Source organism: Artemia franciscana, chromosome 15 (genome assembly GCF_032884065.1).
Source record: "Artemia franciscana chromosome 15, ASM3288406v1, whole genome shotgun sequence".
NCBI lineage: Eukaryota > Metazoa > Arthropoda > Branchiopoda > Anostraca > Artemiidae > Artemia > Artemia franciscana.
In genome coordinates, this window is record NC_088877.1 from 12,745,409 (window position 1) to 12,757,028 (window position 11,620).

General features: G+C 36.3%; 1 protein-coding gene across 1 annotated transcript in view; it reads right to left on the bottom strand.

The window, feature by feature from the left end:
* Positions 1-1,486, bottom strand: part of LOC136036531 (uncharacterized) — a 41,656-nt gene extending 40,170 nt beyond the window's left edge. The window contains exon 1 of the mRNA XM_065718835.1: positions 465-1,486. Within this exon, the coding sequence (XP_065574907.1) occupies positions 465-1,479 (1,015 nt within the window). The 5' untranslated portion in view covers positions 1,480-1,486. The remainder of the gene's footprint in view (positions 1-464) is intronic.
* Positions 1,487-11,620: the final 10,134 nt, after the last annotated feature.

Genomic DNA, 11,620 nt, shown 5'->3' on the forward strand with positions numbered 1-11,620 from the left:
TAAATCCGTTTCAATAATAGTCCCACTAGATATAAAACAAGCAAAAATAAAAAAAAAATCCTATTTGAACGAAAACCATCTACAAAGTTTAACTAAATTTTCTGTACAATATCCTCCAAAAATATAATTTATACATAAATGAACAAATATATTTTTAAATAAAATATCTACATTTATTTTTGTAGATCCTACACCTCAGAAGAAGTCATTTATAAATCCTAAATTTAAAAGACATCCCTTTTTTAGACATTAATTTATCTCTCAACTGCCATCTTTTGATCAAAGTATTTATTGTACCACTGAATTCCAGCGGACCCATAATTATTAAGCGAAAATACATTTGCCATTGGTTCATATTAGCTTATGGAACAAAAACCAGTTTTTTGACGTAGCGCCTAAACGTACCACTTTTCAAAAGCGTCCTTTTTGGTTTAGAACCGGCATGTCATCACCTTCCTATTAGCCTATTAAGAAAAACGAGTTTTGTGACGTCAGGTCTAAGACGTGCCCGGATTCGATATTTGTGTCTTTTTTAATGAAATTGGCATGGCCGCAAGAAACCTGTTTTCTAACATGCCATGAACGGCTAGGCCTGTTTTCGAGAGACCCCATTCTTTTTGGCTTATTTGGTATTTCTGTCTTCAGTTTTTTCTCTAGCCTTCTTCGACTTTCAGTGTTTTCGGTCTCTGCTTTCCTTTTAAAAGAATCTTTGACTTCCTTTTTAAATGTATTTCCCTTTGAATGAGTTAAAAACACACAGTCATTAAACCACCGTGCATGTTCAACCCAAGGGTCATCTGTTACCTCCCAGTGGTGCAGATTATTATCACAATGAAAACATTTCACTTTATCTGACTCTCCCAGATAGAAAAATCCAGCTTCGGCAAGTTTGCGGGGATCCATCCGGTCACTGTAATTCCAATTAGCAAAAGTTTTTAACCTAGCTTCAAAAGTACTTTTACCAGGATGCTTGGGGCCACAATGGGCATAAATTTTAAAGTAGGCAAGGACATGATTAATGACTTGTTGCTGTATTATGGATTGAGTATGTAGAGAAGAGCCACCCTTATACATGAAAAGACCCATCGATATATCGCCGGATGCAGGAGGTGAACTTAAAGGTTCAAATCCCTGCACAAAGCAGCATCTTTCAAAATGTCTTCTATGTTCTTCCATAGGTACATCTCCTTTTTCAAAATGATATATCACTCCCCCACAAAAAGCACATTGTACTTGATCACCAAGGCCAGTATAAAAGAATCCAGCTTCAGCTAATTCTCTGATATCAATAAAATTAGCCTTCCAGGATGCTTGGATAGTAAACGTCAGTAGTCTAACATCCTCTCGTTTAAGGACTTGACACTCTTGTTGACTTAAGAAACGCTTTTTCTTAGGAGTATCCTCTCGTTTATGGACTTGACACTCTTGTTGACATAAGAAACACTTTTTCTTAGGAGTAAAATACTTTTTGATAGACATCTTATTCGTAACAATGTTTTTTTTTACAATAGCCACCATCAATTGATCCATTTCTTTTATATAAATGATGACGTAAGGATTATTATCCGGCCATGACGTTTTTATAAGAAATGATGTTAATTTATATACACTTCATAACTGTAATAACGTCCCTCTGAAAGCTTTGGTATTATGTAGAGAAAATAAGAATTTAGATTGAAGATGTCAAAAAAATATACCTAAGATTTATGTCAAAGGCTATCTAATGAGCCTTTTTAGAGAACATAAAATTCAAAAAGAGATTTTTTCTAAAAGAAACTGTTTTAAACAGTGAAATTTCTTGGTATTAGAGAATAATTTATTAGATAGAGAATATACCAATTTAGATTCGTTAGCTTGTTTATAGAAATAAAACGTCATTTGCAAAATTCTCCATCTTTTTATCCTTTTAATCTTGATTCCCTCCATTTCTCTGTATTCTGTTGCATTCTTTATTTTTCTCTGGTTAAGAGCACCCGTAGCCTCATATATATTTGTCCAGTTCTGAATTTTTTTACCGAGACAAAGCATTAACAAGGCAGATAAAGATGCTACTGTTAAACTAGCAGTGAAATTTTTCGGAAAAAATGTGTTTAAAGAGACCTTTGAAATCTGTCGTTTTACTTTTAAAGTGGATATGCTTGAGAAGCGCTAGGGCTCACATTTGAGTTCGGCTTTTTGGCCGACTTTTGCGAATTGCTATCACAGCGAATCTCGAAAGATTATCCTGTTACACAATTTGCGATCATGGACCCTTCAGATCTTCCGAATTTCCCCGAGCGAACCAAATATTATTGTGGCATCAAGATTAAATAACTGTATTTGAATGTTAAATTTCCTCGTTGAAAAATAAGACTCTGTTAGTACAGATAAGGATGAACAAGACAGTTTGTGGCTGTTCCTTCCTAACCCAGAAAATGCTACAGTTCCTGTCATGGTTAGTAATTTAACTTCTAGGTTGCAGTCCTCCTACCCCGCTAAGCAGCGTGAGTCTATTTCAATTTTAACATGCTTAGACAAAATCGACCATGTTGAGCAACGGGGAGATAGGTTACTGGTGTTTATGAAAGATAATAATTCCGGCTCATCAGTGGTAAGTGCTCTACCCCCGATCATGCGTTAGTACTAAGGCTGTAAAGAAGGAACATCTAGGAATTATACGGATTGACAAGGGCTGCGATGACTCAAATATTACAGGTCTTTTGAACTCTGATGTGCAAGCAAAGCGCTTTGGATTTAGTTCACTCGTGCAGTTGTCCTTAAATAGATCTCAATATCACCTTAAAGAATGGCATCAAAATTGATTATTCGCCTTCCAGGTGTCAACACCACTAAATCAACCCAAGGAGTGCTATAAATGCCAAGTATTTGATCACTTTGCACGTGAATGTATGAATGAACTTAAATGTGGTAAATTTGCTGGGCCCCATACGAATAGCTGCGATAATGCATATTCAGCCTCCAATGTGAACGGCGCAAATTGTACTGGAAAGCATAGAGGCAACAGCTTCTCCTGTGCCGTGTTGAAGAGCCATATGCCTGCCTCTGCTTCGAGCGCTTAAGTTTTAGGCTAACCCCCCCCCTCCTTTCTGCCGGTATGGATCTTTGTACCAAACCTGATTGTGCAAAACTTTATTTTCAGAACCTAAATGGAGCAAGAGATAAGTTGATGATTTATAGCCAAAATATTCAAGTAATTCAAAATGGTGTGCAGTAGAGCACCAACCAGTTAAGTGCAGTTAGTAGTAATCAGTAGGAAGTTTCTTGTGAGCACGAGCTCTTCATCCGTCCTGTGAAAATGAGAGGATGTCGATCTCCTGGTGGCATTTTAATTGGAGTAAATAAGTGCATTAAGTGTGTTTTACTTGAAACCGATCATACTTTTATTGCGATTGATCTAGGCCATACCATTATTCTTGCAGTTTATATGCCTACTAACTATAGAAACGAAGAATCAAACGAATGTCTTGCTAAAGTATGTACAAGTGCCTCATAAACTACGAGCATCTGGTAAAGCCATCTTGTTTTGTGGCCATTTTAACACTGACACTACTAATCCTTGTGTACCGTGTTCCAGATCTTGTTACCATCACCTCCGAAAGATCTAACTGTGGTAACAAATATCAAAGATTATTTTATGTTGGTAATTCAGGTAGCGTGGCAAATTTGGACTTTATACTTTCAGATCGTTAAAATCGAATCGTTAAAAAAAAAGTCTCTTGTTAAAGTATCAGATGAAATTTTTGATTAGTGATCATTCTCACCTTGAAGTGTCAGTTGTCTTAAATGTTTTTGTCAAATGAGTTGCAGTCCAAAATGGTTTCAGGAACAGCTTTGGGATAGGATAGACGTAAGCTTATATCAGTGTATATTAAACGATATTCTCAGTAGAATTGGAATTCCTTTTCACCTTCTGTCACAGTCTCAAAAATTTCATTCGTTGGAATAAGATATGTATTATTCTTAAATAGTCCATGCTATTAAAGTCGTGGCTTCCGTTGTGGTTCCTGGTTGGGTGGACCAAACCAGGTTTAGGTGAACCAAAACAGAAACATCGGCTATGGTATCATATTTGGGATCAATGTGACCGACCGAGAAATGGCCACCTTTTTCAGATATAGCTAAATCAGCATAAAAAGAAATATATAAAGGTAGTGGCAACTTGGAAGAAACAACAAGTAGAAGATATATCGACCAATATTAGGAATAATCCAAAGCTACTTTATAATGAGGTTAATAAATTAATGCAGTCACTGGATGATTTATCAGACCAAATCCTACTAGAACAATGGTATGTACAACTTACTTCAGTGTTTTCGTCCAGCCCACCATCAACTGAATTGAGTGAGTTGTCATATAAAATAATGAGTTGTTATATAAGCTTTTTTCTCACTTGAACCAATATAAAAAAACTAAGTTTGTTTTTCTTCAACTTTGGTTTTGATTCAAATTAGATCACTAAATCCGCCCACCCCTACTATTCGATCAGATTTCAATCCCCTTGCTTGTCAAAAGGTCTTGTATTCGCTAGCTTCTTCACTAAAGAGATACCACTCGTTTGGGACTGTTAAAAAGATTCTTAAGGACATTTAACTAAGAATCAATTAGAATAGCTTTTGCTCTAAGGTTTTGAGGTCCCCTGATTTCTGTTCATGGTGCATGGCTGTCTTCTATGCGCTTTGACTCCCAGGCCTCAGGCCTCAGTATGTTCAGGTATGTTCTACTATTATCTTTTCTTCTTCTTTTTTGTTGCTGCTTTTATTGTATTCTCCTTATGTATATATTGCTTATATTATAGTTGTTGCTTGTGTCTTTTTGTATCCCCCTTGTATCCCTGGCCATGGAGCCTTTCGAGGGGGAATAAGTGTATTGTAATTCCATTTTTAATTGTATTGTGTATTGTATTGTATTGAATAATAATAAGCTTATAACTTTCTGAACTTTTCTTTCTGAAAGCCCCGGGTCCAGAGGATTTGCTACTAACTCCTTACGTAGCATGTATGTATATTATATGTATTATGCATTATATGTATATTATATGTATTACTAGCTGTTGGGGTGGCGCTTCGTGCCACCCCAACACCTAGTTGGTGGGGACGCTTCGTAAGTCGTTACGCGCCATATTAGTTATGCACCATTGTAGTTGTGTCACTGTGTCCCACCTGTGAATATAGATAGATATATATATATCTTTTTAACTACGTAAAACTTGCGAATATACAACAATCTTCGCTGTCCCATTTTCTGTGTATATAAATAGATTGTCAGGTTTACCGACTCTTGAACATGCAACATATAATTCTCCGTGGGAAAAACAATCCGTATTCAGATCTATACCTCATTATTCTAATGATTTCCCTTGAGCTTTGTTGATGGTGATTGCTAATCGAACATTCCTTGTGTCCCCGTCGTCATTTATATATTCCTCTGTGCCGCTTGACGTCCCCATTGTAGCTGTGTCCCTGTGTCCCGGTCGTCATTTGTGTCCCGGTGACCCGGTCTGTAATTTCATTTTGAGTGTCCCGGTCGTCATTTATATTCCCTGTGTCCCGGTCGTAATTTGTGTCCCGGTTTCCCGGTCTGTAGTGTCATCTTATAATGACGTCATATATAAAGCCTTATATACTTATAATGACGTCATATGCAAACCCACAAACAAACAAACATGCATACATACAACTTATTTTTATATGTATAGATATAGTTTCTTTTTTAGTTTTTCTTTTTTTGTTTTGCAGCTTTTTTAGTTTTTTTTAGCTTTTTTCTTTTTAGTTTTTTACCTTTTTTATTTTTTTCCTTTTTATAAGTTTTTTTTATTTTTAGGTTTTTTGCTTATTTGGATTTTTTCGTGCCATATTAGTTACGCCCCATTGTAGTTGTGTCCCTGTGTCCCACCTGTGAATATATATATATATATATATATATATATATATATATATATATATATATATATATATATATATATATATGTTTTGCCGTCCTGGCCGAGTTGGTTGGTGCGCTGGATTCGGGATCCTTTGTCTGAGAGGACGCGGGTTCGAATCCCAGTGTACCCAATTCTTCAGTTGGGACGGGGGTCAGTGGCGTGACTCTGTAAGCTTAGCCAGAGTCGACCCAGCTCTAAATGGGTACCTGGAGAAATCTGGGGAAGGTAAACAGGAAGGGTGTGTGAAAGCACAGGATGGCTGGCCCCCAACCCCCCATTGCACTTCCTGGCTGAAGGGCCAAGAAACGGAGATCAGCACCGCCGGTAGGGACTGTAAAGTCTAATGCCGTATCCTTTACCTTTACCTTTTATATGTTTTTAACTACGTAAAACTTGTGAATATACAATATTCTTCGCTGTCCTATTGTCTGTGCATATAAATAGATTGTCAGGTTTACCGACTCTTGAACATGCAACATATAATTGTCCATGGGAAAAACAATCCGTATTCAGATCTATACCTCATTATTCTAATGATTGCCCTTGAGCTTTGTTGATGGTCATTGCTAATCGAACATTCCCTGTGTCTAAGTCGTCATTTATATATCCCCCCGTGCCCCCCAGCGTCCCCGTTTTAGTTGTTTCCCTGTTTCCCGGTCGTCATTTATATTCCCTGTGTCCCGGTCGTTATTTGTGTCCCGGTGCCCCAGTCTATAATTTCTCTTTGAGTGTCCCAGTCGTCATTTATATTCCCTGTGTCCCGGTCTGTAATTTCGTCAGTCGACAGAACATGACGTCAGTTGACAAACAACTTCATGACGGAACACAATGCTCAATCCTTATAATAACGTCAGTCGACAAACATGACGTCAGTCGACGCACAAACATGACGTCAGTCAACACACAAACAAACAACATATTTATATATATATATATATAGATTATATTTATTATTATATGTATTATTATATTATGTATTATCTATCTTCTATATATATACAAATAAGTTGTCTGTCTGTCTGTGGATCAGGTGACGTCATGTTTCTGTGTTGACTGACGTCATGAAATTAGTTGTCGTCATTTTTGCTATGACGGTGACGTCATTAATGGTATTTAAGACATGCGTTCACGGAAAAGTGTTTAATTGTAAAATGACTGAAGAACCTACAATGGCAACAGCCGAGGAAGCTGCTCAAAGAGTCTATGCCAAAAAACTTGCTGCTGATAGAGAAAGTAAGAAAAGAAAGCGTAACGAGGAATCACAAGAACAGCAAGAAAACAGGCTTGCAGCTGATAGAGAAAGTAAGAAAAGAAAGCGTGCCGAGGAATCACAAGAACAGCAAGAAAACAGGCTTGTGGCTAAAGAACGCAAAACCGCGCAGTTAGATGAAAATCCGCCTGGAAAGCGAGAGTCAAAACATATCAAAGACCGACACAGAGGGAATATAAATGACGACCAGGAACCTCAAAGAAAAATTACAGACTGGGACACCCGGACACAAATCACGACCGGGAACATAAATGACGACTGGGATGCAGGGACACAACTACAACAGGGACGCCGGGGGCACAAGCGGGATATATAATTGACGACTGAGACACAGGGATTGTTTGAATAGAAATTGCAGACCGGGACACCGGGACACAAATGACGACCGGGACACTGGGACACAGGGAATATAAATGACGACCGGGACACTCAAAGAGAAAATACAAACTGGGACACCAGGACACAAATGACGACCGGGACACAGGGAATATAAATGCTATTTATATGCACAGACAATGGGACAGCGAAGAATGTTGTATATTCGCATGTTTTACGTAGTTAAAAAAATATATTTATATCTATCTCTATTCACAGGTGGGACACAGGGACACAGCTACAATGGCGCGTAACTAATATGGCACGTAACGACTTACGCGCGCAGGGGGGCTTGGGGGGGCGCGAAGCGCCCCACCAACTAGGTGTTGGGGTGGCGCGAAGCGCCACCCCAACAGCTAGTTATATTATATATATTATACGTATTATGTATGCACCTTATGTAGGGTACTATAAATAACTAGAGCCTCTTACACTATTATATCAAATTACATAAAAAAAACGAGTTTTTTTAACTGAAAGTAAGGAGCGACATTAAAACTTAAAACGAACAGAAATTACTCCGTATATGAAATGGGTTGTCCCCTCCGCAATCCCTCGCTCTTTACGCTAAAGCCTTTAATTGTTTTAAAAAGCAGAATTGTGGCAGAGCGTAAAGAGCGAGGGATTGCGGAGGGGACAACCCATTTCATATACGGAGTAATGTTTCTAAAATTTTCTAAAATAAGGCAATTTTTTTCAGGCTCTTAACTTTTGATGACAAAGACTAAATTTGATGAAACTTATATATTTAAAATCAGCATGAAAATCTGTTTCTTTTGATGTATATTTTAGTATCAAAATTCCGTTTTTTAGAGTTTCGTTTACTATTGAGCCGGGTCGCTCCTTACTATAGTTCGTTACCACGAACTGTTTGATAATAGTAACCCACATGTCCCAATAATTACATCTTTTCTTTGATGGAAGAAGGTAAAGTAGCTTGTTTACGCAAAAAACGCATGTCCTTTACATTGTTCATATTACATGATAAAAATATTACATAATAAAATAATAAATATATTTAAAATATACATAATAAATATACACCTATAATACTTTGTTCTGTTATTAGTAAATCATTTGAAAATATTTACTTTCATTTTCATTCTCAAAATGTGATTTAGGGGACCATCAGTTGGGTCTTCTAAATGGTGTTGTCTAACTCACATCTATAGGAGGTAAAACATGAGACTGAACCTAGTAAAACGGAATTCTTAGTGGCAAACAATAACGGTGATTTCCAGCATCATTCAATTAGGATTTGATTTCTGAACATTTTTAATAACGATTCCATTAATACCTTGGCTTGTCTTTTGGTTCTTCAATTAAAGCTAAGCGGAGTTGGTGTTATCGTCTGTATTGGAAAAACTTTGGAAAACTTATGGCCTGCAAGTCACGGTGAAAGATTGTTTTGATAAACAAACACTTGCTATAATTTAAAATTCGGTGTTTGCACCTCATGTATATTTCATGGTTCCATTTTTGAAGTTTGTGAGTAAAAGTGATAAAAAGTGCATCCACGAGTACTTTTCCCAGTTTTGTCAACATTTCCTTGGAAATCTACCATGGTTCAAAAACAGGTATAATATACAAAAATTTGGAATATTCGATGTTACTGTTAAAATAGATCATCAATACGACCGATTTCTTTGACTATCTAGAGATAATAGAATCAATTTTCCCCTTAATTGTCTTGTTTAATGGAAAAATAGTTTTGTCACTATAGCCTTAATAAATATATAAGAAATATTTAATAGATATTATTTATTATTTGATATTATTTAATATATATTTAATATATAATAAATATTTAATAGCTTTTATAAATATATAAAAGATATTTATGCGTTATGTACCACGAGTGTTTTTGTGTCATATTTTATAAGTGTTTTTAGTGTTATGAACTAATCAGCTATCATAAGCTATTTATTATGTATTTATAAGTGATTATGAGTATTATCAGCTACTTGTTGTCGTCCTTTTCTTTAGAAGTGTAATTTATATTTTTCGGTTTTCTTTTCATTTATTTTCTATACTCCTCTGTGTACATCCATGGATGTATAGAGGGCATGAATAAATAATTATTACTATTATTATTAAAGAACTTGGTATTAAGGAGGGTGCACCCCCTTTAATAAATGGAATAATTTCTCTTCGTTTAAGGTTTGATGTTGCTCCTTACATTCAGCTAAAAAAAACTTATTTTTTATTTAATAAAAAAAGTAGCACGGGGTACTTGAATGCAAAGTTGTATCAGACCATAAAATATTTATAGGTTAACTGAAATTACATTTAACTTTCACGTTTTAATCTTTTTTCTTCTCCCTTTCTCTTTTTTTTCTTTTCTTTTTGTTGGAAATACTTACTATGGTTTCTATTATAAAATTGTGAGGAATGAACAATTGATGGCTTTATATGATGAACAATTATGTGATGTTCTGACTGACGACAGCGACCTGACTAAGCGGTTCAGTCATCTCAAGCGTTCGATAGGGGGGAATCTTGTCTCAGGTACTGCTTGCAATCCTCATTCTCTTTATCAACTCAGCGCCCTGTGACCGAATAAAATACTTGATTTGAATATTTTTAAATATCTTGCTTCAAATTCTTGTTTGAAGCAAGCTGAAGATTTGGCGGTGCCTCGTGATCGATTTCACATTAATACTTGGCAACTAGTGTGGAATATCCACCCAGAACTTAAACCTATAAAATACAAAGCGAAGCTTTGGCTTCGAATTTGGGTAGCGTTTGGTAGACTTCCTTCGGGAAAAGTGTTTGATATTAAGCAGTCGACGAAGATTGCTTATAAAAAGTGTCTTGGAAAAACCCGTCTTTGTGGGAAAAATTTCCCTAAGAATACGAAGGATTAGAAAAACGTTTCAAATAGTTTCAAGTTTGACGAATACAATAGTCAATGTAATATTTCTTCGTCTCGATGACTATAACACTACTCCCAAATATTCACGAAGTTAAATTATTCTTTGCATTCGATACATGGTAAGTTACTAAACATTTGTTTATGTCGTAGCCTGTCACAGCAAAATGTCTTACCTATTTCGTATGACCTTATAATTAAGTCTGTGAAGCGGCTGAAATCAAAATCATGTGATATAGATTGTATTCTGTTAAAAATTTTCGGCCTGATTCCAAGGAATTGGTGTTTCATTTGAAATTATTATTTCAAGTGTGTTTGGTTAGCTCCATAGTTCCTAACAATTTCCTCTCTGGAACTGTTACATCAATATTGAAACGTGAAAAGGATGCTTCTACTTGTTCCTCTTATCGCACCATTACAGTCACGTGTAAGCTAAGCAAGATTTTTGAATATGTTTTACCTCTGTCAGTCAATAAGAGCAAATTTTACGGAGAAAATCAATTTGGGTCCAAGGAAGGAATGAGTTGTGCACACGCCCACAGTGTACTCGCGAATGTTCTACGTCAAGCCTCTCAACGAAATGAGCAAGTTCATTTTGTTCGTTAGATATTTCCAAGGCGTTCGATAGCATTGTTCAATGTCAAGCTTTATATTCTCTTTCTATAAATGGCGTAAATATTTCTATTATCTTTGTTCTGAGATGTTGGTACAGTCATGAACACTTAAGTTTAAAAATAAATGGGACTCTCATGCAAGAACACATTGCAGTCCACTACGTCAAGGCAGCATGATGTCCCCTTATATTTTCAAGATGTTTATTGCTGGGATAATTGCCAAGATCTCTCGGAGGTATTTTATAGGGTTTACTGACGTGTCATATATACGCATATATATTGCATACGCAGACTCACTATTAGTAGAGATAAATCTTCCCTGTCCCGCACAGTTCAAAGAGCTAAAAAAGGTTTGACATTGGACTAAATCTAAATCTTTGAAAATGCGAGTATATTTGTTTTCACGGTACCCTGCCAAATACCCCTCTTCAAATTAAAACTAGGCCTACGTTGCACGGGCAACTTGAAGTGTTGCGGCAACCTTTGTCCGGCTTCGCCGACTAAAGTGTTGCGAGAACAACACTGGTCTTCTATCTTCACTATCGATCAGTAATCACATGATCAAA